The sequence below is a fragment of the Notechis scutatus genome, chromosome 13 (genome assembly GCF_049901735.1).
Source record: "Notechis scutatus isolate UNSWTSFEM ecotype Mainland chromosome 13, rNotScu1.2, whole genome shotgun sequence".
NCBI lineage: Eukaryota > Metazoa > Chordata > Lepidosauria > Squamata > Elapidae > Notechis > Notechis scutatus.
This window is the reverse complement of record NC_142021.1, coordinates 7,126,606-7,154,144: the sequence shown is the minus strand read 5'-3', so window position 1 is coordinate 7,154,144 and position 27,539 is coordinate 7,126,606. Positions and strand designations below refer to the sequence as shown.

Genomic DNA, 27,539 nt, shown 5'->3' with positions numbered 1-27,539 from the left:
CCATAACCATCATAAATATGAATCAGCTGTCAGGCATCTGAATTTTGATCAGGTGAAAATGGAGATGATGAAGTTGTCGTGTGAAGAATCAGAGTTTGCAGCACCGTTGTAACTTTGAACGGTCACTAAACGAGCTGTTGTAAGTCGAGGACTATCTGTATAAAGAAGTTTCTGATGCGTTGCCTCCTTTCATTTATCAATTTTCCCCATCCATTTTCCTAGCGCCTAAACAGTACCGGTAGTAGTACCGGCAACGCAAGCCTTCCTAACTCTTGGGCCAGGAGGATCGCCTACTATTTTTTTTTGCCCTTTCAAGAAGGAAAACAAAAACACAGGCCAGCGTAGCAAGGGCAAACTGGTTCCCGCCATCTTTGATGAGGGCATTCCCTTGCTTATAACGTCCCCCGCTCTCTGTCTGAGTTGATAAACCTCTAAAAACAACCTAAAAATGAGGAAAGCCATAAGGGCGCTCCTGTATTTCAGAATATCTTAAAGGAGACTCGGCTTCTTTGACTACGAGGGAAAACAGAGGTTAGTTTTTTTTACGGTTCCGCTTGAGTCGTTTGCGCACAGCCGGAAGAAAAATACCGACGGACCGATGGTGCGAACTGCATTCTGGGAGGCGTAGTTCCTCCGCTCCTTTAAAGTAAAGCTTCCTTCTTGCTCTTCCCCGCAGAAGTGATCCATACTCCGAAGAGAGGACGGGGGTTCGATCCCCGTTTGCTCCCCAGAAAGGCCGGAGTTGGGGGGACCCCGCGTGTTTGGCGAGACCTGGGCCTAGGCCGAAGAGCGTCTCCCCATCCGCTGCGAGAGGCTTCCTAGCCGGGCGAAGAAGAAGAGGCTCGGCGGTTGCCGGTTTTTTTGGGGGGGACCCTTGGCCGGCTGGGAGGGGAGGCCGGAGGAGGCATCGCCATCATGGTACGGGCCTTGGGACCCCCACAACATCCAGAGGGGCGGGGGGAGGTTCGAAGGAGGACCAGATGTTGGCAGGGAGGGAAAATGCAGACTCATCTGGCCGGGAAGGAGCTTGACTCTCTGAAGCTGACAGGGGGTTGGACTACAAATCCCATGCGGGAGGGGTGGACTGCATATCCCCAGGCAGGCCTCATGGGCTACAGATCCCACCCAGAGCTTGTGGGGGTACGGAATCCCATCCTGGCAGGGTAGGTTTCACACCACATCTGGGTGGGGTGGACTGCAAAACCCATGCAGGCGGGTTGGGCCACATATCCCATCCAAGTGGAAGCCCCAGGTAGGGAGGATGGACTACAAACCCCAGCCAGGGGTTAGGTGGGGGTGGGGTGGGGGGCTACCAAATGCCATTCCGGCAGGATGGACTGCAAATCCCATGCAGGTGGGATGGACTACAAAACCCACCTAGGTACAAAACCCATTGCTGACAGGGTGGGTTACAAACCCCATGCAGGCGAGTTGGGCTACAAAATCCCATCCAAGAGGGATGGACTACAAAACCCCATCCCATCTAAAATCCTTCCAGGAGGGGTGGACTACAAAACCTATGCAGGCGGGGTGGAGTATAAACCTAAGCTAAAGATTGTGGTCTATGAAACTGCATTTAGGCAAGGTGGGTTACAAACCCCATTCAGGAAGAGTGGACTACAAAACCCATGCAGGCAGATTGGGTTACAAACCCTTTTGGGGTGGGCAGGTGATACTACAAAACCTATGCAGGCCAAGTGGACTACAAATCCCCCTAGAGGCAGAATGGATTGCAAACTGACTTGGGCATGGTGGACTACGAAATCCATGCAGGTGGTGTGCACTACAAACCCCATCTTTGGGGTGGGTGGGCTACAGAGCCTTTACAGGTGGAGCAGACTATAACCACATCTGGGACAGAGACAGGATGGGTTTTTTTATTAAGGTTTCAAAGGGAGGAATAAAATGGGTGTTGATCCCAGTTCTGTCCAATTTATTCTGATACAGGAAGTCCTCGACTTACAACAATTCATTTAGTGACCGTTCAAAGTTACAACGGCATTGGAAAATGTATCTAATGACCATCTTTCACAGTTACGACCTTTGCTGCATCCCCATGATCATAGGATCCAAATTCAGGTGTTTGGCAACTGACTCTTATGATGGTTGACAAGCAAAGGCAATGGGGATTCACTTAACAACTGTGGCAAGAAAGGTTGTAAGATGGTGCCAAACTCACTTAACAAAAGTCTCACTTAAAAACAAGAATTTTGGGCTCGAGAACTACCTGCATTTGCTTGCTTGCTTGTTTGTAAAATTTATTGGCCGCCCATCTTATCTCAGGTAAGAGTAACTCTGGGCAGCATACAATTGTAAAAGGTAAAAAAAAAAGATATAAATTAAAAATGTACATTAGTAGAATTGATTATGGCAAATAGATTGTGCTCATCTTAACGCCTCCTGTTTTTCTCTTCTTCTTCCCTCCAGTTTTCTTTCAGCATGTTTGACCATCCCATTCCCCGCGTCTTCCAGAATCGCTTCTCCACCCAATACCGCTGTTTCTCTGTTTCCATGCTCGCTGGCCCTAATGACCGATCCGATGTGGAGAAAGGCGGAAAAAGTATGCGCTGTTTGGCTTTGTTTTCAATTTAATTTAACTTCCCTCTTGGGCAGGTTGAAGAATTAGCATCTGAAATAGCAGTAACTAGCTCAATACCCGTGCTTCGCTACAAAATTATATGATTGGGCTTAGTTTTGGGGGAGGAAAATAAGGGGGGAAAACTGTGCCTCTGCCTACCAGCATCCATTGGCATTCATCTGGCTAGCGTCCTGTCAGTGTTGTGGGAGAATTGGGCTGTTTGGAAACTGAAGCAGTATTTGCTGTGTGAGCAAGGAGAACAGCAAGGAGCCTGGGTGTGGCTTAGCTCAACTGTTCTGTACTAAAGCTGGTTGCTGCTGTGAAACTGAAACTCCTCTCTTCTGCTTGTGTTTTGCATTTGGAAGAGATTTCTTTTCAGGTGGGGAGGGGGAGTAGAACTCCTTAGCATCAGAGCATGTTAATAATAATAATATAGGAACTACTAATGCTCTGATGGTCATTTTGAAAAATCCTTTGTTAGTGAGTACCTAGAAGCCAAGAGGAACATACGTGCCACATTTCAAGTTTGTAGGCTTTGGAGATTTTGTGATGATGCAAGAGTGGTATTTCACACATATATATATATTTGGCCCATAAGTGTAGGAGGAGAGGAGGAGGAAGAGGAGGATAAACCCACTTTTATTCTGGAACCCTCTTTTACAAGAAACTTGCCCGATAAACTTAATAAATATAGCTTAATAAATATCTCCTCTTTGACTTTTCTTAAAAGCACTTTGTTTTCCAAGCCTCTCAAAATCGATTTGTAATGATTTTATACACAGCAGCTAAGGAGAAACTCAGTGCCTCCAATTTAAAAAACAAACAAACCTGGAGACAACATGGCTATTAATCATTAATAACTATATCTTCCCTTTTTTTTAATTTGCTTTTTTTTAAAAAAAATAGACTGGATCAGTTTGTACTCAATACAGCCGCCAAAGCTTGTAAATCTGTTTACAGTCCAGTGTTTGCTAGAAATGTGATTTATGTCTTTCAACATGTTTGGATAACCTGGTCTCGTTCTGGTTAAAAGAGTCATCATTTCTTCTTGGGTGTTGTGTTTCCTGTCCCATACTTGTTTGCCAACTGACTGGGTGGGTCCCTTAGCTGATATCCTGTGGGAACATCCTGTTTTACCTGGTTGCCTCATAGGGAGCCTCATTTTACATCTTGACCTAAACCAGCGGGCTTCAACCATGACAGCTTTAAGACTTGTGGACTTCAACTCCCAGAATTCCTCTTCTAGTCATGTTAGCTCAGGAATTCTGGGAGTTGAAGTCCACACGTCTTAAAGCTGCCATGTTTGGTTGTCTGTTGTCAGAAGTCTAAAGCAGGGGTCTTCAAACATGGCAAACATGTTGTTAAGTGAATCACTGCAGTTGTTAACTTGGTAACAACGATTGTTAAGTGAATCCGGCTCCCTCATTGACTTGGCTTGTCAGATGGTTGCAAAAGGGGATCACGTTGACAACTCTATAAAACATGCATAGAAATGTTTTATGAGTTGACATTCGGCTCCCCTCACTACTTGAAGGTGACCTGTACATCACAAAAAGAAAAACAAATTGAGCGCTGGTATAGAACCTGGGACACTGCGACCGTTATAAATATGAGACATTGCTAAATGTCTGAATTTTGATCACGTGACCATGGGGGTGTTGCAAAGGGCGTAAGTGTGAGAAAGAGCCAATAATCACCTTTTTTTCAGTGCCGTTGTAACTTTGAATGGTCGCTAAGTCAACTGTTGTAAATAGAGAACTACCTGTACAATCCTGACAATCATGGAAAAGTTGAAAAATGCTACCCTGATATCTTCAGTATTCGGGGAATTGTTGAAGTCTGTGGTTTAAGTGTCCTAGAATTGCTCTCTTTTTTTGCCAGCTGGTGTCTGTTTTTCCTGACATTTTTTCACAAGTTGTTTTTATCTTTTTCCTGCAGTAATTATGCCACCTTCTGCTTTGGATCAACTCAGTAAGTTGTGTATATTTAATAAGTTTTCACACTTGATATTCTCTTATTGCACATCTATTTCTTTAAAGGGCTGTTGTCCCCTCTTTGACCAAAATGATTTGTCTGGCAGCATCTCTCTCCCTCTTCTATCTATCTACCTATATCTATCTATCTATCTATCTATCTATCTATCTATCTATCTATCTATCTATCTATCTATCTATCTATCTCTATATCTATCTCTATATCTATCTCTATACCTATACCTATATCTATCATATTTCTAAACTGCCCATCTCCCTCAAAGAGGGATTCTGGGCAACGTATGATGTAATATAACATAAATTTTTAAAAAGTATAAAATTAACCTTAGAAATTAAATTTTAATAAAAAATTAAATTCCATTTTTGCACAAAGATAACTTCTCTCCACCAACATACAGTCTCAAAGACATTTTTAGAAAGAAAAAAAAACGGGATAAGGAGGAGAGCAATTAAGTTTAAGCAAATTTAAAAACCACCCTCTAAAAAAACTCTAAAAGAGAAAACGATGGTGTTAAGCTGTCCTAGGGAAGTTCAAGAATTGTCTCCTTGGATATAATGAACTTTGCAGATTTCCTCCCTCCTTGTTTCCATTAGGTCGGCTTAATATCACCTACCCGATGTTGTTTAAGCTGACAAATAAAAATTCGGACCGAATGACTCATTGTGGCGTGCTGGAATTTGTGGCTGATGAAGGCATCTGTTACCTTCCACACTGGGTAAGTAGACGGTTTTGTTCCATTAAATTAGAGACACGGTGCTCAGATTTAATCCTCCTCCTCCTCTTCCTATTTCTCTATTTCTATTCTCAAGTAAAAGTGATAAATAATCAATTTCAATAGCCACCTATCAATTCATGGTCAATTTCACCCATTTTTTCTCCCCACGCTCAATTTTGAGACCTTTTTTTTTCTTTTTACTAAAAAGATTTGATCTGGAATTGTAGGTGGACCGGTTAAGGGTGGACATACTGGGGAGAAGTTATCCTTCCTAATAAATTGTTTCAACTCCTACCCTCAAAATGACGCTATAGAGCACTGCACACCAGAACAACTAGACACAAGGACAGTGTTTTCCTGAACGCCATCACTCTGCTAAACAAAAATTCCCTCAACACTGTCCAACAATTTACTAAGTCTGAACCACTATTACTATTAATCTTCTCATCACTCCTTATCACCCATCCCCTCCCACTTGCGACTGTATGACTGTAACCTTGTCGCTTGTATCCTTAAAACAATTTATATTGACTGTTTCCTAGTATGATTTGATTGCTTATTGTACCCGATGACTATCATTAAGTGTTGTATCTGATGATTCTTGACTCTTGGTGAATGCATCTTTTCCTTTATGTACCCTGAGAGCATTTGCACCGACAAATTCCTTGTGTGTCCAATCACACTTGGCCAATAAAGAATTCTGTTCTATTGTATTCTATTCTATTCTATTCTATTCTATTCTATTCTATTCTATTCTATTCACATTCTCTGTTCTATTCTATTCCATTCCATTCTCCTTCCTCCTCCACCCTACCCTACTCTACTATACCCTACCCTACCCTACCCTACTCTATTCTATTCTGTTCTATTCTATTCTGAATTAGAGATGAATTTCTTCTCTCCTGCTGTTGCAATCCCGTTTGTTACCTGTCCCTCCTCCTTCTATTCCTAAAGTTTGCAAACTTCATAGAAAAACACATTGAGCTTCGGGCCTTGCATGAAATCAGTTTGGCTGTGTTTTTCTCCCCAAGATGATGCAGAATCTTCTCCTGGAGGAAGAAGGCCTGGTGCAGGTGGAAAGTGTCAACCTCCAAGTAGCCACCTACTCCAAATTTCAGCCGCAAAGTCCCGATTTTCTCGACATCACCAATCCTAAAGCTGTGTATCCTTTTTGGGTGGTTCTTCAAGACAGGAACACCTTGATTCGTTAGAGATGCAATGCTTTGCTTCTAAATGTATACAGGTCATCCTTGACTTAACAACAGTTCATTTAGTGATTGTTCAACGTTACCACGGCACTGAAAGAAGTGACTTAGGACCAGTTTTTCACACTTACGACCGTTGCCGCATCCCCCTGGTCATGGGATCAAAATTCAGAGGCTTGGCAACCGACTCATTTACGACAGTTGCAAGTGTCCCAGGGTCAGGCGTTCCCCCTTTTGCAACTATTTGACAAGCAAAGTCTGCAGGGAAGACGGATTTACTTAATAACCATGTTCCCAGTTTAACCTCTGCAGCAGTTCCCTTAACCACCATGGCAGGGAAGGTTGTAAAATGAGGCAAAACTCCTTGAACACCTGCCTTGCTTAGCGATGGAAATTTCGGGCTCAGCTATGGTTATAAGTTGAGGACTGCCTGTATCATCCTCTCCTTTTAACGACCCCCATAATCCCTTGCGGGGTGGAGTCTAGGCAACTGAATGGAGCTAGCTGAGTGTTTACTGGCCGGATGCCTTTCCTGTCAGCAGTGTGGAGTTTTGTTCAGCCGATATATTCTCAGTGTGCCCAGAGAGAGAAATAATCTGCCTCTAGCTAGGATCGAACTCACGGTCTCTTGATTGTGAGGCGAGAGCTCCACCTCTAGGCTACCGCACCACTCCTTGAGGACCACCTGTATGTGGGGGAGGGGGAGATCAGCTGCATTCAGTAACATATATATCATTTTCCAAAGTTTCCTCATGTTTTTGCACTGCAATCGGGAGGCCTCTGTATTTCCCCTTAATGCTCTCTGAAGATTGGAAAACGCGCTCCGGAATTTTGCTTGCCTCACCACTGGAGACGTCATCGCCATCAACTACAATGAGAAGGTAGCCTCAGTTATTTGCGGTGTTTTCTCAGCCTGGGCAACTTTACACCGTGCGGACTTCCGACTCCCAGAATTCCCCACTCGGGTAGCTTTACGGGATGAGAAGGACTTCCATGCAGCCTGTTCTTCATCCTTTCTTTCCCCCCACCCCCCGTTTGTTTCTTTTAGATCTATGAACTTCGAGTCATGGAGACCAAACCAGACAAAGCTGTGTCCATCATTGAATGCGACATGAACGTAAGTCAGAGATGGACAGTCTCCATCTTGGCTTAGCTACTGATAGGGCGGATGTGCCATGCAAGGCCAAAATGGAAGAAAGCAGACTTTGGCCTGGTAGGGTTGTCGAGTCTGCTTACAATGCTCTTTAACACAACAAAACTTGCTCTTGCAAAGTCTTCCAACAAGCAGACTCTAAATCAGTGTTCCTCGCTGTCAGCTACCTTTAAGATGTGTGGACTTCAACTTCCAGAATCCCCCAACCAGCAATGCTGGCTGGGGGATTCTGGGAGTTGACATTCATGCATCTTAAAAGTCTCTTGAGAGGGAAGAGCTACTCTTTAAATAAACCAGGTTTGTAAACAATCTGGAATAAGGAAAGCAACTGGCCCAGGCTGGAAGGAGGGATCAAATAGGGAAGTAGCCTGGACTCATTGTGTAAACACAAGAGGGCAAGGTTTGACCCCTCCCACCCCTTGAATGGTTTGGAAGCTTACGTGGTTTTTCCCAGGTGAAATCTGCCCATCTAGGAAGATTCCTGTATTATAGGCATAGAACAATAAAGTAGCTACTTTAAACTCCACATGCATGTGTCTGGTCATTCGTGCCTGACATAGGGTGGTTATATAGGCACCATGATGATTGTGAGCTGGGTATAACTTTTGTGTCGCGTTGATTTAATTCAGGTCGACTTCGATGCGCCTTTGGGTTACAAGGAGCCCGAGAGACAAGCGCCTCACGAGGAGTCTGCTGTAAGTTGCTTCTTGTTGTGTTGTTGTTGGCTCTTGGCTTCCTTCTCCCGCAAGAGAAACACACACACACACACACAAAACCCCCTCTCCCTTTCACTTGAGAGAAATAATGACCCATTCCATCTTCAGTATGTTTGGAGAGTTTAAAGCAGAGGTCCCCAAACTTGGCAACTTTTAAGACTTGTGGATTTCAACTCCCAGAATTCCTACGCTATACTGGCTGAGGAATTCTGGGAGTTGAAGTCCACAAGTCTTAAAGTGGCCAAGTTTGGGGACCCCTGCTTTAAAGCCATAGGAAACATGGGACCAAGATGAAAAGTTTCTCTCCACTGGAACAGCTAATCCAACACCTTTCTCTTTTCGCATGACAGCCTGGCACAATTAAGGGATGCTGGATTTTTTAAAAAGATCCATTGGTGTCACTGCTCTGATCACCCCAATCATTTCCAAATACGAGGGCCACCCTGATAAATTTTATGTTTGTTTTTCTTCTTTATTGTTTAGTATATGTTTTTTATTTATAAACATTTTGAATACAGTGTATTGTCAAGGCATATAATTTACAGAAGAGCAAAGAAAGAACAAACAGAAATAGTAACATGTATACTGATAACAATAATAATAGTGTAACAGAATAGTTGTAACCAGATTTTTCTTTGTATTAGCTTATTTGTAATTCTGTTATATTTAATTCATACATAGCAATAATCTTTCTTCATCTAATTTCCACTTCTTATCTCTAACCACTCGTAAAATCTATTCCATGTTAAGTAGTATTCTGTATCTTCTTTGTCCTTTATTTTTAATGTCAATCTATCCATCTCTGCATATTCTTAATATTTTCCGAATTACATCCTCATGTCTGTTTTTCTTGAAGGGATGCTAACCCTACACTAACAAATCAGGGGTCAAATACCTTCACCAAGTTATGCAATTGTGCAAAAGTTTTAATTAGATATGTCATTTCATTGTTGAGGTTTTTTTCCCCTCCCTTCCCCTATAATGAATGGTTGTATCAAACTTATCTCTCTTTTACTCTAAAGGCTGGTCAAAGAACATAATAAAGATATTGATTTAATCTGATTTGTGCCTTCGGGAATCTCGGGGTTATTCTGAGCATAAAACACCAGTTTAATAGAGATTTTGTTCCTTTGGTTATTGCTCGGACAGCGGACAAGTTGGAAACAGAGTTTGTGATAAGCCTGATAAGAGCTAAATTCTTCTTGAGGACTATTCCAATTTATCTGTGCTGCCTTCTGAAGCCTTGATAAAATAGCTTCATTTTTTTATTTATATTTTCCTCTTGCTTTTTAGGATGTTGAAGCAGACCACAGTGGCTATGTGAGCGATCTGGGATTCCGTGTAAGTCTTTTCATTGAGATAAGACTTACGTACGTTAAACATTGGAGTTTAAAGCTGGCCTCAATCAGATTGCAAACTCCTGAGAGCTTGTAAAGAAAAGTGAAAAAAGCAATATTCAATGCTCTCACCTTTTTTCCTTCGGGGGCTGGCTTCGGGGAAATTCGGAATAAAATCAGATTTAAATCAGTTCTGTTGAAGTTTTTTTTTAAATACAATTTCAATAAATTTCCAAAAACAGTAGAGAAGCCAGGAAATAGAGAAACAAGGGAGAATCTAACAAAAAGCAAGACAAAAAAAAAATATCCTTGACTTACAACAGTTCATTTAGTGACCATCTGAAGTCACAGTGGAACTGAAAAAAAGGGACTTCTGATGTTTTTCACACTTACAGCTTTTATAACATGCTCACAGTCACGTAATCAAAATTCAGATGCTTGGCAACTGGTTCATATTTATGATGGTTTCAGTGATCCCCTTTTGCGACCTTCTGACAAGCAAAGTCAACGGGGAAGCCAGATTCACTTAACAACCAAGTTACTAATTTAATAACCGACGTGATTCACTTAACTGTGGCAAGAAAGGCCGTAAAATGGGGCCAAATTCACTTAACAAATGTGCGATTTAAGAACGGGAATTTTGAACTCCTTTGTGGTCCTAACTCAAGGACTGCCTGTAAAATCAAAAAGAGAACGGCTTCCAACTTTCTTTGACAACAGATATAAATATATTCAGTTTGAGTTTTGATGGCACCCTTGCCAGATGCGTAATTTAAGTGATTATTTTCCTCTCTTCTTTCCTTAGGCGTTTTCTGGATGTGGGAACAGGTTGGATGGAAAAAAGAAGGGAGTTGAGTCAAGTCCTTCTCCAATTAAACCAGGAGATATCCGTCGGTTAGTTGGGCTTTTCTTTCTTTTACTTCCACCGCAATTCCCTCACATCATTGCTGTTTTTTCCTGGTGGTTTGCTCATCGCTTGTTTGTTTAGGCCTAGTTTAATACCTAAACCATAGTTGCCTGGGTTTGCCCAGTACACGGGGCCACAAACCACGTCTGACTTTGCAAATTATGCTGAGCTAAACTAAAGTGAGGTAGGAGTAGAGCAGCGTGTTGTGAGAATCCAGCAATTGGATTCATCATCGCCGTCGTCTTTTGACGACCCCATAATCCCTTGCAAGGTGGAGTCTGGGCAACTGAGTGGAGATAACGGAGAGTTTTAATGGCCAGATACCCTTCCCGTTGCCAATGAGGAGTTTTGTTTAGCAGATATACTCCCAGTGTGTCCAGAGGGAGAAATATCTGCCTTTTCCTAGGGTTGAACTCACAGCCTCCTGATTGTGAGGCGAGAGTTCCACCTCTAGGGCACCACATCACTCCAATTGTCTTTCTGGATTCATGGGTGGATTTTGAAATGCTTGTGCCAGCCAGCATCCTTTTGACTTATAGCATCTTACAAAATAAAGTAAAATTTCAGTATGTTAAGTACCCAGGCCTAGAACAAAAGAGAACATGTGAACGCGGGGCCCTGAAATGCAAAATCAACCGCAATAAACCTTTTCCCTGAATTCTGTCTTTTTAAACGGGTAACTTTTCCGCCTTTTCCCCTTGCAGGGGCATTCCGAATTACGAGTTCAAAATTGGCAAGATCACATTCATTCGAAATTCCCGGCCGCTGGTCAAGAAAATAGAAGAGGTGAGTGAAGCTGGATAGGGAGTGATTTATTTATTTATTTATTTAAAGCTGGATCTCAGATTGTGAACTTCAACAAATGCCGCCCAAACCAGCCAGGGAAGTTGCAGCTGATTATTGTGATCTGTAAATACATCGCGTTCCAAACATCAGGAAGATATCATTTTCTAACAGAAACCAAAAAGATGAGGGTGGGGGGAGAAATAAATATATCCAAAAATGTGGTGAATATTTTGTGTTCGCTTTTTTTAAAAAAAATCCAATGACATGTCTTTATAACAGAGAAAGATTAATGGAGTTGGAAGGGACCTTGTAGGTCATCTAGTCCAAGCCCCTCCGAAGCATTTTTTTTTCTTATTTGTTTATTGCGTTTGGATCTTAAAACTCCCATCTTAAAACTCTGGGCAGTCTTGATAGATGGCATAAAAAAGAATAAATAATTCAATGCCTTTTTTTAAAAAAATGGAAAGGAACAGAAATCTGATGCTAACGTTGTGTTTGTAATGTAGCTCGCGGGCCAAAATCTCGAGAAATGGTTTGTGTAACCTTTTCTGGTACCTCCCACCAAAAATATATCTGGACTCTCCATAAGTTTGAAAATTATTCTTCCGAATAGCATTGGTCTGTTGACTTTGTGAGTGCAATTCCAGAAAATAATTGGGGTCCGAATCACCTCTCTCTACCCTTTTCTCCATTTCCTCAGGATGATGCTGCCAGTCGTTTTATCGCCTTTTCCGGGGAAGGCCAGTCCCTTCGCAAGAAAGGCCGAAAACCCTGAACTCTTAATGCTCGGACGACAATAAAATAATCCTGTAGCATTTCTGGCAAGACTGTTTGTATTCCTGCTTCTCTGCATTGATAATTCGGATGGAAAATGAAAATAGGTTTCTGAAGAGCTTTCAGTTTTGAGAGCAAAGCCCTCACTCCCTTCCAGCACTGATGGTGTGACTTAGTTGGGTAAAGAGATGTCTGCAGGAAAACAACCAAGTTCAGAGAACACCAAGGACCTAACAGTCCTCCTCCTTTTTCTCCTCCTCCTCCTCTCCTCCTCCTCCTCCTCCTCCTCCTCCTCCTCCTCCTCCTCCTCCTCCTCCTCCTCCCTCCTCCTTCCTCCTCCTCCTCCCTCCTCCTCCTTTTCCTTCTCCTCCTCCTCTCCTCCTCCTCCTCCTCCTCTTCCCATCCCGCACTAATGTTGTTATCTAGTTGGGTAATGAAACGTCTTCAAAAAATACCACCAAGCTCAGAGAGCATTAAGGACCCAACACAGTCCTCCTGCTCCTCCTCTTCTTATCCCATCCGATGTAGCACTGATGTTGTTACCTAGTTGGGTAATGAAACATCCACAAAAAAACCCCACCAAGCTCAGAGAGCACACAGATAAAACCCTGAGCTACAAATATTTTTTTTCTATTGGGATATTTCATTTAAAGAAAGTGAAGCAGTAATAACTAACAGCAGCTTGATAATCATCTGGGAGCATTGGGCTCTAACAGAAGCGGGCTCTGCCTGCCTGCCTTAACCTTCCCAGGAAGCAGAGTGATTCTGGTGTTGGGGGGGAATACAGATGACCTAGAGGGCAAGCTATCATAGCCCACTTCCCCAGCCAACATCAGAACAAATAACCGCTGATAATCTGTTGTTTAGTTTTCCCAAGTTTCATTGTTTTGAGGTTTCCAGGCTGAGAAACTCTAGCTCTTTCCAACAGCCAAAATTACATTCTTGTCAAATTGTTTTGCTTTAAAGAGAGCGAGGGTGCGAATTGTAACACACTGGCCCAAACCATTAAAAATGCAATAAATATTTTTTTTAACTTGACTTCCAACGAGACCCTCCTGCCTCCACCCTACAACTACAATTCCCAGAAAGTCACATGGCTATACTGCTTCAAAAGGATCAGACTGGCAAAATTACATTATACTGATTTGTATTCATTGTTTGAAAGTCGAAGCTTTAAAGGCTGTATTTGTGTGTGTATGTGTGTGTGTATGTATGTGTGTATGTATGTATGTATGGTATTCAGCTTTGTTCGGGTATTTTCCCACATCATTATAGTTCTGCTTTTAAAGTTGTAGCATCATTTCGGCAGAATCTCATCTGCCATCATCAGGCTTCTGTATTGGGTTCGTCTGTGAGTCAGACTTTCACAGCCGTTTCAGTTTTAAATTTGGGGCTAGCCTACTGCTGTGCCAGAATGGTTTTTTCTTCATCCTGATGCCGAAACATTGCTACAACTTTAAAAGCACAACTATAATGACGTGGGAAAATACCCAAACAAAGCTGAATACCATACATATATATATGTATGTATATATGTGTGTTTACACACACACATATATATATATACATACATACACATAAAATATAAAAATAAATAAATATTCCGCCTTTCATTGTTTGAAAGTCAAAGCTTTAGAGGCTGTGTTGTTTATATGTGTGTGTGTATATAAATATACATATACATACATACACACACACACATATATATATATTCTTAAGTTTTTGCGGGTATGTATGGCATTCAGCTTTGTTCGGGTATAACACTATACAGAAGCCTGATGATGGCAGATGAGATTCTGCTGAAACATTGCTACAACTTTAAAAGCACAACTATAATGATGTGGGAAAATACCTAAACAAAGCTGAATACCATACATATATATATGTATGTATATATGCGTGTTTACACATATATATACATACATACATACACATAAAATATAAAAATAAATATTCTGCCTTTCATTGTTTGAAAGTCAAAGCTTTAGAGGCTGTGTTGTTTATATGTGTGTGTGTATATAAATATATACATATACATACACACACAAATATATTTAACCCGCACATGAAGAACCTTCTCCTTTACATCTGGGGGCCGGATATGACGTAGTTCACCACTGACTGTAGCTCTTAACTTCCCCTCCGAGCCTTCCTTCCCCCCGCCCCATCCGCTTTTCCCATGACACAAGAGAACCGGAAGAGACAGCTGCGCGCTATTGACCGTAGCCCTTAGGGGTCCCTGGTAAAGTTCCAAACGGAGCCTTGCCCCGCCCATTGGGACAAAGGTGGGCGGGGACGATCGCCCAGGAGCCCCGCCCCTGCCGGGTCATTTCTCCAGCGGAGGGGGGGGCCACGCGATGGCCGCTGAAAGGGCATCTTGGCGGGTGAGCCTTCCCGGGTCACAATTAGCCCATAATACGTGGCTAATATTGAAAAACTGGCCCCTGGGAGGGTCATCCCTTAAGCCAGCAGGAAGGGAAAGCCTTTCTCGTGTGTGTGTTTGTGTGAGTGTGGAGCTCCCAGGTTGTGTGAATGCAGGACAGGGGTGTTTGCAGGTCGTGTGAAAGCAGCCTGATGATGACTTTCTCCAGGATTGAACAGTCTTTCCCATCCTCGGAACGAATCCCTGGAGGCTTTCGAGAAGAGACTGGACTGCCATCTGTCAGAAATGGTGTAGGGTCTCCTGCTTGGGCAGGGGGTTGGACTAGATGATCTACAAGGTCCCTTCCAACTCTGTTAATCTCTGTTAAACCAACCGATGTTCTAAGGAACTCCAAAGCTTTTTGACAGTAACAATTATTACGCTTAATGATCATGAATTTTTATATTTTACATTCTTATATTTCAGAATAAATGTATCCACCGCCCAGCGAGAGTAGAATAGAGCTGGAAGGGACCTTGGAGGTCTTCTAGTCCAGCCCCCTGCTTAAGCAGGAGAATCTCTATACCATTTTAGAAAAGTCTAGTCTCTTAATGGAGGTTGCATCATAGTTTTTTATTATATTTAATATTCTACACTTAAAACAAAATTGTATGTCGCCCAGGGTTGCATCATGGTGTGTGATGAGTGACATATGAGTTTCATAAACAAATATTGATATTGTATTAATAGGTGGATTATGTATTGCATGTAATATACATATTAATATCCATGAATATTACATTGTTATAGATTTAACATGTTCTATAACATAACATTGGCTGCATAATAGATGTACCATAATTCATTAAAATTATATGCTGCCTGCCATTTGAACCAACTCTGGGCGGCTCACAGCAATCAAAGCAAAGAAATGATGCTAAATAAAGAAATTTTCACCGCCTAGACTAGGCCGTAGAGTAAAATGGGTGTAGAGTAAAAATGACTGTAGAGTGAAAGAGGGTGAGACCAGTGAGTATGACCTAAAAGGGTAAAAATTGAGGTTGAGAAAAAGCGAGAAGGCAAAAGCTGAAGAACGTACCTTAGATTTAGGCACGTCCGGCTTGAAAAGCATATTGCACGCTGTTTGATTTTTCTTCTGATCGGGGTGTGAATCTCAGATTGTGGGTTTTTCAGCACAATTGCAAACGATGCCAAGGAACAGCTGCTTGTACAGATAGTCCTCAACGTACGACCACAATTGGGCCCCAAAATTTCTGCCACTGAGCAAGACATTCGTTTAGTGAGTTTTGCCCATTTTATGACCTTTCTCGCCGCAGTTATTTAGTTAGTCACACTTTTGTGAAATTGAATCTGGCTTGTCAGAAGGTCGCAAGAGAGAATCACGTGACGCCGCTACCGTCAAAAACATGAATCAGTTGATGAGCATCTGAATTTTGACGAGGTGGCCCTGGAGAGATGTTCCCAGGGGTCTTAAGTGTGAAAAGACAGCCGTAAGTCGCTTTTGGCAGTGCTGTTGTCATTTTGAACGGTCGCTAAACTGTTGTAAGTCAAGGACTAGCTGTACATTTCTCTCCTCTGCATTCTTTTTACAACTTGAGAAACTAGGGAGAGTCCCTTCTGAGCCTTTTGTCCCACCCAGTGTCCAGCTGCAGGGTAAGTAGTCCCTTATCTAAACTTAATGGCATCTCTTCCCCTTGTCTCCCAAGGTCTTTCCCACATACCATTACATCCCTCTCCTTTACAGCCCAAGAAACTAGGGAGGGTTCCTTCTGAGCCTCTTTCTCCACCCATTATGCAGCCATGGGCTATGTCATCTCTTTATCTGTCTGCTCCCTAGGCAGCCTCTCTTCTGCCCCAACTCCCAAGGTCTTTCCCACATACCCGTATAGCTGCCTCCTTTATGGCCTGAGAAACTAGAGAGTCCCTTCTTGAGTCTCTCCACCCATTAGGAAGCTGGGGGCTATGCTGTCCATTATCTAATCATTCCCTAGGCAGCATCTCTTCCCCCATCCCCAAGGTCTTTCCCACATACCATTACAGCCGCCTCCTTTACATCCTAAGAAATTAGGGAGGGTCCTTTCTGAGTCTCTTTCCCCACCCATTATGCAGCTGTGGGCTATGCTGACTCTTATCTGACTGCTCCCAAGGTTGCCTCCTTTCATTTTTCTGCCCCAACTCCCAAGGTCTTTCCCACCTACCATTATAGCCGCCTTCTTTACAGCCCAAGAAACTAGGGAGGGTCCCTTCTCTTTTGTTGAGTCTCTTTCTCTACCCATTATGAAGCTATGCCGTCCATTATCTAAATATTCCCTGGGCAGCATCTCCTCTCCTGGTCTGTAGGGTTATGTTTTGTGCTTTTTGTGTCCGACAGCCACCCCGAGCCTGCACAGATTACTGGTCTGAATGGAAGCTGTGCCGGAGCATCCGTAATCTATATCATCATTACTACACTTACGGGGAGATGCCATCTTGCGCGCAGTGGAAAAAGGATTACAAGAATTGCAAAGAATGGGAGAGAACCAAAAGCACGCTGGCCAAGGTGCAGTTATGGGATCTGGCGAGGGATCTGGAAGATGGAAGTTATAGAAATATAATTTTTTACTCCTACGTTTATTCGTGGCTTCATGCTGTGGTGTTTTTAAGAGAACGCACCTGCTCTGGGGTTTTATATTTCGATAGGGTGGAAAGAAGGAACGAAGGATGGAAGGAAGGAAGTGGAGAAGGGCAACAGGGAGGGAGGGGGAAGGAAAAAAGTGGAGAGGGGGAAGAGAGAAAGGGAGGGAGGGAAGAAAGGAAGGAAAGCAGGAAGGAAGGGGAGAAGGGAAAGAGAGAAAAGGAAGGAAGGGGAAGGGAGAGAAGGAAGGGAGGAAAGAAGGAAGGGGTAAAGTGGGGAAGGGCAAGGAGGAGGGAAGGAAAAAAGTGGAGAGGGAAAGAGAAAGGGAGGAAGGGAAGAAAGGAAGGAAAGCAGGAAGGAAGGGAGAAGGGAAAGAGAGAAAGGAAGGAAGGGAAGGGAAGGGAGGAAAGAAGGAAGGGTAAAGTAGAGAAGGGCAAGAGGGAGGGAAGGAAAAAAGTGGAGAGGGAAAGAGAAAGGGAGGGAGGGAAGAAAGGAAGGAAAGCAGGAAGGAAGGAAACAAACTAGCTCATGGTTGTAGATGTTACCTAGTTTGGGTCATCTGTAAGAAGGCAACTAAGCTCAGAGAGCACCAAGGACCCCACAGATCTATTTCACTCTGAAAAGCACGATGTGTACCCAATGTTAGGATATTATTAATAACAGCTTTGATCTGTTGCAGGAACAGTTGTGCCACAGCGAGCATGAACGGATGGCCAAGAAAGAGAAACATGCACCAGTGTGGAAAATGAGAAAAAGTCCTCCGCCCGACTGGAATTCACCCATTCAGGAAGAAAACTTCAAATGAGGCGCTCTGCTATTCTAGCATCTTTAAGAAACTCTTCATCCTGAATAGAGAGGCATTTTCCCGCCATAACTCTGGGCTTCCACCTGGCCATACCTGGGTTGAACTGTTCTGAAGTCAGTGCAAAATTTCAAAGGGCTTTCACCACATATCATTGCAAAGGATATACTTTTGCGGTTCACAAGCTTCCGTCTTTGTTGCAAATTAGCTGTGCAAATACCGTGGCTGGTTGATAAAGGGACAACTTGGGAATTCTTTATTTGTATGCAACATTCAGGTCTGTATTAAAACATCCTTTACAAACCACAGGGTTGTGTTTATATAAACCTAACAACAACCCCCAAAAAAAAAACACAATACACTATGGCTTAACAGGATGTATGAACTCGGTAGGAAACTGGATGTTTAGAGAACTGGCAATTCTATTACATTCAACTCCACAATGCAGATATGCAGGTAGTCCTTGACTTACAACGGTTCATTTAGCGACCAAACAGTTAAGATGGTTTTTCACACTTTAAGAATGTTACAGCATCCCCGTGGTCACGTGATCAAAATTCAGATGCTTGGTAACTGGCATGTACTTATACTTGCAGTGTCCTAGAAAAGCCAGATTCCCTTAACAACTGTGTTACTAGCTTAACGGCCACGGTGATTTCTTAACGACAGCAAGAAACGTAAAATGGGGCAAAACTCCCTTAACAACTGTCTGGGCAATGGAAATTTGGAGTTCAATCGTCGTTAAGTCGAGGACTACTCTGTACAAAATGGCTTTTCATCATCACTCTGTGTCAGGCAAAACTAGATTGGTAAGTATAGTTTATTCAACTGCCAGAGGAGGAGTAGAAAATGGAATTCCTACAAAACACTGATCAATACATTAACTGCATCTACTATTAATCTCTAAGAATCAGCTCAGAATAGTTAGGATGGGGTCTTAAATGCTTTGTATTTTCAATCATCATCTTTTAATGACCGCATAATTACTTGTGGGGTGGAGTCTCGGCAACTGAACGAAGCTGAGTATTTACTGGCCCGATGCCCTTCCTGTCACCAAGGGGGAGTTTTGTTCAGCAGATATATTCCCGGTGTGCCCAGACAAGAGAAATTATCTGCCACTACCTAGGATCGAACTCACACCCTCCCGATTGTGAGGTGAGAGCTCCAACTCTAGGCCACTACAACAGTCCCTGCTTTGTGTTTTCAATCCCCCCAAGACAATTAATCCTTTATGATTGGCTTATTAGGTAGCTCACAAGATTTTATTTATTGGATAAATGTGTGTGGCCACCCAAAGATGGGAAGATTAAACTCTTAAAAGAGTCAGCATTCAAAGTTTTCCACTGACTCCTGTATAATCTATGTGTCTCAATGGTAGGTTTATCAAACAAATACACTGGATGGGTGCTTGAGATCTAGCCAGGGGTCAGGCAGAACATAATTTAGCATGTTTGCACTTGCTGGTGGTGTTGCTCTTCCCACAACCCCAAATCAATACGTGTATGTTCTTGTGAGATCGTTGCATTTTCCTTCAGGGGCTTCATACGTAGCCTGCGGAGGGGTGTGCAGGGGTTCTTGCCTGTCGAAAGGGAACAAGCAATCATCCCGCAGAATGGCTGCCTGATACAGCTCTTCCGACTCCAGGCGCAATTCCCTTAAAGCTTGTTCCTGGGCAGCCACGAGACGTTTTATGGTGTCCATCTCGGCCATGTCCTGTCGTTGCTTATAGGCGGCCCACTGTTTCAAAACCTTAGTTCGTCTTTCGCTTTCTGCAAGGGAAAGTGGTTTAGGCTCTCGGACCCTGTGAGAAAAACAGGCCAATAATAATAATAATAATAATAATAATAATAATAATAACAACAACAACAACAACAACAACAACAACAACACATGGACATTCTTCTAAACTGAGTTCTTTTATCTAGCTATATAACAACAACAACAACAACAACAACATATGGACATTCTTCTAAACTGAGTTCTTTTATCTAGCTATATAACAACAACAACAACAACAACATATGGACATTCTTCTAAACTGAGTTCTTTTATCTAGCTATATAACAACAACAACAACAACAACAACAACACATGGACATTCTTCTAAACTGAGTTCTTTTATCTAGCTATATAACAACAACAACAACAACAACAACACATGGACATTCTTCTAAACTGAGTTCTTTTATCTAGCTATATAAAAGCGAAATCCCACTCATGCATCATCACAAAATCTCCAGCACCATCAAGCCTACAAACTTGAAATTTGGCACGTATGTTCCTTTTGGCTTCTAGGTGCTCGCTAAGAAAGGATTTTTCCAAATGACCATCAGAGCTATTAGTATTTCCTATATTATTATTATTAATACGCTCTGATGCTAAGGAGTTCTACTCCCCCTCCCCACCTGAAAAGAAATCTCTTCTAAATGCAAAACACAAGCAGAGGAGAGGAGAGGTTCTGTTTCAGAGCACCAAGCAGCTTTAGTACAGAACAGTTGAGCTAAGCCACGCCCAGGCTCCTTGCTGTCTCCTTGCTCACACAGCAAATACTGCTTCAGTTTCCAAACAGCCCTCAACCCTCACACACTGACAGGACGCTAGCCAGATGAATACTGATGGATGCTGGTAGGCAGAGGCACAATTTTTTTCCCTTGTTCTCCTCCCCAAAAACTAAGCCCGACTACATAGTTTCATAGTGAAGCACAGGTATTGAGCTAGTAGTTTCACAGGTTGTCCTTGACTTAACAATTCGTTTAGTGACCAAAGTTATGATGGCATTGAAAAAAATGACTTACGATGAGTTTTCACACTTAATGACTGTTGCAGCATGATCACATGATCAAAGTTCGGATGTCCAGCAAACTGACTCATATTTGTGACGGTATACCCTCTTTGTTCAGTCACTTGGAGACGTGTGGATATCAACTCCCCAAATCCCCCAGCCGGCATGAACAAACATGCTCAATAAATTTTTTTAAAAAGTGGCAGTCACCATCCGGAGTGATCCCACCTGCCCAGTGTCCCATTACCTTTTTTCATCCATGAATCTGAATGGGATGATGAAGTCTTCAATAGGAACCAACTCTTGAGCTGCTCTTTCCAATTTTCTGATTTTCTTTTTCAGCCGTTCTCTTTGAGCGTAGTCCTTCTTTGGATCTACCCTTTTCTTCTTCCTCGGGGGCTCGGCTCTAATGGACGGGGGGGGGAGGGGGGGAGGGATAAATTAAATATCAGCCGTCACTTGAATTTGGTAGAATGCTATTTCGCTGTCTCAGAATGACTTCAATGGGAAAAAAAATCTCAAAGTCACGGAAGGTTGTAGTGTTGTTCAATCCTATGACTGATTTATGACAATTTTTTTGCTATTTCCCGTCTTTGGGGCCGATTTAACAGCCCCCCCCCCAAAAAAAAAGTACCCATAGAAAAAATTGTAAAATTGAGTCAGTCATATAAGGCTCCATTATGGCCAGAAGTTGAGATTGCACGTGTGTGTGTGTGTGTGTGTGTTTACTCAAACGTAAATCCTGTTGGATTCAGCAGCACTTTTTCCTACATAAGCAGAAATTAAATTACAGCCATATTGATTAACTTAAGTGCATTGGATTAATTTGAAATGTGAACTTGGAAAAGCAAGCAGAGTTCCTCACTCCAGAACATTTAATGGGTTCTCCCAGTCAAATTACCTTTTCTTAAGATACTCTTCACTGTAAAGATAAAACATGTGTATGAATTGTAAGGAGCCTGGCTGGCCTCATTCACAGGACTAAGCCAAGGAAGCTATAGTTATTTATCTATGTTTCAACAAATGGTAAAAACACATGAGAAATGTTCAGAAGTAATTAACAAGATGAAGATTTCAATCACTATTCATCCAGGAATAATTTCAGCTCATTCATTATCAGCCAAAGTTAACCTCGTTCAATTCTTGGGATTATAAAAATGAGTGAATGGAGAACCTAACCACAAGATTCCACCATTTCTCAGAGAAGGTAAGGAAAATAATACATTTTAATAGCTCTTCTTATATTAACAGGTAGAAAGGATCAAATAAAAATGTGGGATTTACTTTACCTCATGGGCAGAGCTGTTCTCAGTTCCAGGAGGGAAGACTGCCAGTGGTTCGCTCGGAGTTGTCCATTCCAGATTAACTGAGAACTAAAAGTGTATATAATGTCAATCAAGGGTGGTTGCGGAGAAATTAGAATAAGAAAAGTGTTTTGGATATGTCTGCCACCATGAGTTATTTGTAAAAGTAATAAAGGCACAAATGAATAGAAACAATAGATAGAAGCTTATCAAACCTAGAAAAAATTTCCTGACCATTAAACAAATAATTCCCTCAACATTGTCCAATTATTTACAAAGTCTGCACTTCTATTACTGTTAATCTTCTCATTACTCCTTATCACCCATCCCCTCCCATTTGTGACTATATGACTGTAACTTTGTCACTTGTATCCTTACAATTTATATTGACTGTTTCCTAGTATGATTTGATCGCTTATTGTACCCTATGACTATCACTGTTGTACCTGATAATTCTTGACTCTTGCCGAATGTATCTTTTCTTTTATGTACACTGAGAGCATTTGCACCAAGACAAATTCCTTGTGTGTCCAATCAAACCTGGCCAATAAAGAATTCTATTCTATTCCTATTCCTATTTCTATTCCTATTCTATTTCTACTCTTATTCTATCCTATTTCTATTCTATTTCTATTCCTATTCTATTCTATCCTATTTCTATTCTATTCCTATTCTATTCTATTCCTATTTTATTCTATTCCTTATTCTATTTCTATTCTTATTGTACCCTATGACTATTATAAATTATTGTACTTTATGATTCTTGACTCTTGACAAATGTATCTTTTCTTTTATGTACACTGAGAGCATATGCACCAAGACAAATTCCTTGTGTGTCCAATCACACTTGGACAATAAATAATTCTATTCTATTCTATTCCTATTCTATCCTTATTGACTATTATAAATTGTTGTACATTATGTTTCTTGAAGAATGTATCTTTACTTTTACGTACCCTGAGACCTTATGCACCAAGACAAATTCCTTGTGTGTCCAATCACACTTGGCCAATAAAGAATTCTATTCTATTCCTATTTCATTTCTATTCCTATTCTATTTCTATTCCTATTTTTCTTCTATTCTATCCTATTCCTTTTTTCTTTTCTTTTTTCTTTTCTTCTCTTCTATTCCCTTTTCTATTCCTATTGTACCCTATGACTATTATTAAGTGTTGTACCTTGTGATTCTTGACTCTTGACAAATGTCTCTTTTCTTTTATGTACACTGAGAGCATTTGCAGCCAAGACACAAATAAAGATTCTATTTATTCTATTCTATTCTATTCTATTCTATTCCCTTTTCTATTCTATTGTACTATGACTATTATTAAGTGTGTGTCCAATCACAAGACAATTCCTTGTGTCCAATCAGGCCAATAAAAGAATTCTAATTCTAAAACGATCAGCAGAATGACTTGCCTCCAGAAGTCGTGGGTGCGCCATCACTGGAGGTTTTTAAGAAGAGACAGGACAGCCATTTGTCTGGAATGGGATAAGGTCTCCTGCTCGAGCAGGGGGTTGGACTAGAAGACCTCCAAGTTCCCTTCCAACCTTATTCGATGTTCTAAAAATTATGATAAATTGTGGGTGACCCATTCACTGTACGTTTTTAAGAGATTGGACAGCCATTTGTCTGCAATGGAACAGGGTCTCCTGTTTGAGCAGGGGGTTGAATTAGATGACCTCCAAGGTCCCTTCCAACTCTGTTATTCTGCTGTATGAAGGGTTTTCATGGCGGGGCTGGTGCGGGGCGTTTCCAAGGGCGAGCTTTACTCCCCCCCCCCTCAATCCACCCCAAGACCTACTGGTCGCCGCTGGAAGCACCCGAAGGACCCCCTTCTGGCCGCTTACCGAAATAAAACGCCTGCCGTCCGGCTCCCGAGGAGGTTGAACGCACCCGGGGCCCACATGCCTCCGTTCCTAATGGAGGACCGCTCCAGCGACACACCGCAGTCCGACGCCGATTGCTGCTCTCCCGCTTCCGAAGGCTCGTCGGGGAAGTTCCGGAAAAGTTGCGCGCGCATCCCACCCCCCTAGTTAATACCCTAGTTAATATTTATTATTTTGATGTTTTATTTGCTTGGTCGGTTGCAAGCTGAGATGGGTGGTGTAAACAAACAAAAAATCAGAGTATCTAAACAAAAAAAATCTTTAAAAATTTATAAAGCTGCCCAGAGTTTTATTTATTTATTTATTTTGTCAAGTATTTGCACGGAGTCAAATTCCTTGTGTGTCCAAATCACACTTGGCCAATAAAGAATTCTAACTTCTAACTTCTAAGCATGCATTAGATAACATGTATAAGTATAAACATGAAAGTATAAGTATAACATGTATAAATATAAACATGTATAAGTATAAACACAATCATGTCTACCGTCCCTGTCCTATTGTCCCCATTTGTACTTATTTCCTGTACTCTTACTCATGTTTATACTTATACCTATTATCTTATAAGTGATTGACAAATCAAATAAATAAATAAAAATAAATGGTTATGAATACATGAAATGGATACAAATAAAAAAGAACATTAGGACAGGGATGGTAGGCATGTCAGTGCGCTTATGCATGCCCCTATAGTAAGATAGGAGGCTAATAAATTACAATAAAATGTTTTTATTTTAATAAAAATATATACTATTTTATTATGTATAATATTAGGTAGTCCACAAGCACAATTGAGCCCAACATTTCGGTTGTTAAGGGAGATACTTGCTAAGTGAGTTTTGCCCCATTTTACAACTTTTCTTGCCACCGTTGTTAAGTGAATCACTGCAGGTGTTAAGTTAGTGACATAGTTGTTAAATGAATCTGGCTTTCCCCACTGACTTTGCTTGTCAGAAGGTTGCCAAAGGGGATCACATGGCCCAGGGACACTGGAAAAGTCATAAATATGAGTCAGTTGCCAAGCATTTGAATTTTGATTAGGTGACCACTGGGATGCTGCAAGGGTTATAAGTGTGAAAAATGGTCATAAGTAGCTTTTTTCAGTGCCGTTGTGACTTTGAACGGTCACTAAATGAACTGTTATAAGTCAAGAACTACCTGAGTAGTAAAACAGGTAAATACATTTTAATCAATTTTAAAATATATTTTAATAAAGTACATAAATACCATATGATGAAATATATAAATAGATATTTGTATGCTTTGAATATGTGTGTATGGAGGTATATGCATAATGGTTATCTTTTAAGACCTGAATGCAAAAAAATTTCATTTTAATGTATGCTGACTGGTGTATAGTTAAAGTGACAATAAAGGTTCTATTCTATTCTATTGAATTCTATTTTATTCTATTGAATTCGATTCTATTGTATTGAATTGTATTCTACTCTATTCTTCATTCTTTATTCTGTTCTGTTCTATTCTTTATTCTATTCTATCTTTTATTCATTCTCCTTCCATCTTTCCTTCTTCTCCTCTTTCTATTCTATTTTCTATTTTCTATTTTCTATTTTCTATTTTCTATTCTTTATTCCTTATTCTATTCTATTCTATTCTATTCTATTCTATTCTATTCTATTCTATTCTATTTCAATCTGCAATTCCATTCTATTCTAAATCGGAGCCGGGGAGTTGGAAGAACACTCATGACGTCACCCCCTCTCCGCCTCCCTACCTGTCGCCTCCCGCCGAACTACACCTCCCGGCATGCCTCAGCGCCAGCCGCCATAGCGGAGGATCCCGGGAACTGTAGTTTCCCGCCGTCTGACAGGGCCGTCCCTCTCTCCTCTCCCAGCCCTTGCCTTAGCCATGCCGACCGCCCGGGCCTCTGAGCCGCCCCCGAGCCTCCCTCTACCCCGCCGCCTCCTCCTCCTCCTTCTCCGGGAACCCTCGGCGGCCCTGACGCCCTTCGCGCCGCCCCCGGCCGTCGCCTTTGGCGGCCTCCCGGGAAGCCCCCGCCGCGCCACCCGGCCGGGCCTCTCTGGGCGTCGTCCCTTGTTTCCCGCCGGGCCGCTTGGGTCGTTGCCCTCCGCTGACTTCCGGCGTTGCCGGGGAGCCGCCGGGAGCGGGGGATGCGGCCGGGTGGCGGCGGCTGCTGCTGCTGCGGGCGGGACGGGCGATGGCGAGGCGGCCCTGAGGGCCTCGGGGCGGAGGAGAAGGGAGGAAGAGGAGGAGGAAGGCGGCGCTGAGGGCGGCCGGGGCGAGGGCCGGGGTTGCCGCCGCCGCCGCCTCCTCCTCCCGCCTGCCCAGGGCAGCCTGAGCCGGGGCCGTCCCGCCTGCCCCGGCCCGCGGCCGTCCTCGACACGGAGCGAGAGGAGCGGTTCGGCGGAGGGAAGAAGAAGAGGAGGAGGCGGAGGAAGAGGAGGAGGAGGAGGAGGAGGCGGAGGCGGGGGGAAAATGAAGCTCCTGAAACCGACCTGGGTCAACCACAACGGTGAGGGCGTCCTCGGAGCGCGTGCAGAGGGCGAAGGGGAGGCGCCAGGGGACCCCCAGGCTCGTGGGAGGGAAGGAGGAGATATGGGGGGAGTGGGGTCCTCTGAGGGAGTGCAGAGTGCTGGGCGAGGGACCTTGGCTTTATCCCGTGGGGGTGGAAGGAGAGGGTCCTCTGCGGGAGTGCAGAGTGCTGGGCGAGGGACCTTGGCTTTATCCCCGTGGGGGTGGAAGGAGAGGGTCCTCTGCGGGAGTGCAGAGTGCTGGGCGAGGGACCTTGGCTTTATCCCCGTGGGGGTGGAAGGAGAGGGTCCTCTGAGGGAGTGCAGAGTGCTGGGCGAGGGACCTTGGCTTTATCCCCGTGGGGGTGGAAGGAGAGGGTCCTCTGAGGGAGTGCAGAGGGCTAGGGAGGCGTCAATGGTTCTCATGTCCTATGGGGGCGTTGAGGAGAAAGGGGGATATCCTCTGAGCAAGTGCAGAGGGTTATAGAGTGGGAAGGGGGGTTCTGCACTTACTTGATGGGGGAAGAGGAGGAAGGGGTCCTCTGAGCAAGTGCAGAGAGGTGTGTGTGGGGGTGCACTGCACTGCTACCCGCACACCCACTGGAGGGGAGAGAAGGGCAAGTCCAGAGGGTTAAAAGGGTCCTTTCCGCCATACTCACGGGAGGGGGTGGGTGGGATGGGGGGTTCCTCTGAGCATGTGCAGAGAGGTAGGGTGTGTGTATCTGTGCACTGCACTGCTGCCGCCAGTCCCACTGTGGGGAAAGGGAAGGGGTCCCCGAGCAAGAGCGGAAGGCTGGGGGTGTGTGTCCTTGGCTCCCATATCCAATGGGGGTACTCTGAGTGCGTGCAGAGTGTTGGGGAGTGTCCTCAGCTTTATCCCGCAGGGGTGGGTGAGCGGGGAGGGGGTGTTCTCTGAGTGAGTGCAGAAAGGTTGGGGGGGCATGCACTGCACTGTTGCCCCCACTCCCACTGTGGGGAGAGGAAGGGGGTCCATTGAGCATGTGCAGAAGACTTAAGGGGTTGTCCTTGGTCCTATATCAATGGGGGGAGTGTCAGGGAAGAAGGAGAGTCCTCTGAGCTCACGCAAAAGATTAGGCAGTGTTCTC

The 27,539-nt window shown here is 43.2% G+C and overlaps 4 protein-coding genes across 5 annotated transcripts in view; 3 read left to right on the top strand and 1 right to left on the bottom strand.

Moving 5' to 3' along the window:
• The first annotated feature begins 672 nt into the window (after positions 1 to 672).
• Positions 673 to 12,217, top strand: UFD1 (ubiquitin recognition factor in ER associated degradation 1). The gene is made up of 12 exons (XM_087942835.1): positions 673 to 918; positions 2,428 to 2,560; positions 4,517 to 4,549; positions 5,167 to 5,288; positions 6,320 to 6,450; positions 7,302 to 7,374; positions 7,542 to 7,610; positions 8,276 to 8,341; positions 9,656 to 9,703; positions 10,505 to 10,593; positions 11,311 to 11,392; positions 12,093 to 12,217. The coding sequence occupies exons 1-12, from the start codon at positions 916 to 918 to the stop codon at positions 12,165 to 12,167; spliced, it is 924 nt and encodes a 307-aa protein (XP_087798961.1). The 5' UTR covers positions 673 to 915; the 3' UTR covers positions 12,168 to 12,217.
• A 2,130-nt stretch (positions 12,218 to 14,347) lies between these two features.
• Positions 14,348 to 18,795, top strand: C13H22orf39 (chromosome 13 C22orf39 homolog). Its single transcript, XM_026686372.2, has 3 exons — positions 14,348 to 14,550; positions 16,921 to 17,088; positions 17,843 to 18,795. Exons 1-3 carry the CDS (start codon positions 14,524 to 14,526, stop codon positions 17,966 to 17,968), a joined length of 321 nt encoding a protein of 106 aa, XP_026542157.1. The 5' UTR covers positions 14,348 to 14,523; the 3' UTR covers positions 17,969 to 18,795.
• MRPL40 (mitochondrial ribosomal protein L40) lies at positions 18,199 to 24,055 on the bottom strand. Its single transcript, XM_026686371.2, has 4 exons — positions 23,903 to 24,055; positions 22,037 to 22,120; positions 20,995 to 21,153; positions 18,199 to 19,766 (listed from the first exon to the last, which is right to left on the bottom strand). Exons 1-4 carry the CDS (start codon positions 23,959 to 23,961, stop codon positions 19,457 to 19,459), a joined length of 612 nt encoding a protein of 203 aa, XP_026542156.1. The 5' UTR covers positions 23,962 to 24,055; the 3' UTR covers positions 18,199 to 19,456.
• Positions 24,056 to 25,850: 1,795 nt separating this feature from the next.
• Positions 25,851 to 27,539, top strand: part of HIRA (histone cell cycle regulator) — a 33,284-nt gene continuing 31,595 nt past the window's right edge. Inside the window, exon 1 of one of the 2 annotated variants that reach the window (XM_087942437.1) lies at positions 25,851 to 26,435. In XM_087942437.1, coding sequence (XP_087798563.1) covers positions 26,399 to 26,435 — 37 coding nt within the window. In that variant the 5' untranslated portion in view covers positions 25,851 to 26,398. The remainder of the gene's footprint in view (positions 26,436 to 27,539) is intronic. The other variant, XM_087942435.1, reaches the window with a different exon arrangement.

Coding starts and splice junctions, on each gene's coding strand:
- MRPL40 (XM_026686371.2), bottom strand. CDS start 23,961: ATGTGGGCCCCGGGTGCGTTCAACCTCCTCGGGAGCCGGACGGCAGGC. Junction 22,121..23,902: donor ACGGCAGGCGTTTTATTTCG/GTAAGCGGCCAG, acceptor ATACACTTTTAG/TTCTCAGTTAATCTGGAATG. Junction 19,767..20,994: donor AGATTCATGGATGAAAAAAG/GTAATGGGACAC, acceptor TTTTTCTCACAG/GGTCCGAGAGCCTAAACCAC.
- C13H22orf39 (XM_026686372.2), top strand. CDS start 14,524: ATGGCCGCTGAAAGGGCATCTTGGCGG. Junction 14,551..16,920: donor CTGAAAGGGCATCTTGGCGG/GTGAGCCTTCCC, acceptor TGTGTCCGACAG/CCACCCCGAGCCTGCACAGA. Junction 17,089..17,842: donor CCAAAAGCACGCTGGCCAAG/GTGCAGTTATGG, acceptor GATCTGTTGCAG/GAACAGTTGTGCCACAGCGA.
- UFD1 (XM_087942835.1), top strand. Junction 5,289..6,319: donor TCTGTTACCTTCCACACTGG/GTAAGTAGACGG, acceptor TTTCTCCCCAAG/ATGATGCAGAATCTTCTCCT. Junction 9,704..10,504: donor TGAGCGATCTGGGATTCCGT/GTAAGTCTTTTC, acceptor TTCTTTCCTTAG/GCGTTTTCTGGATGTGGGAA.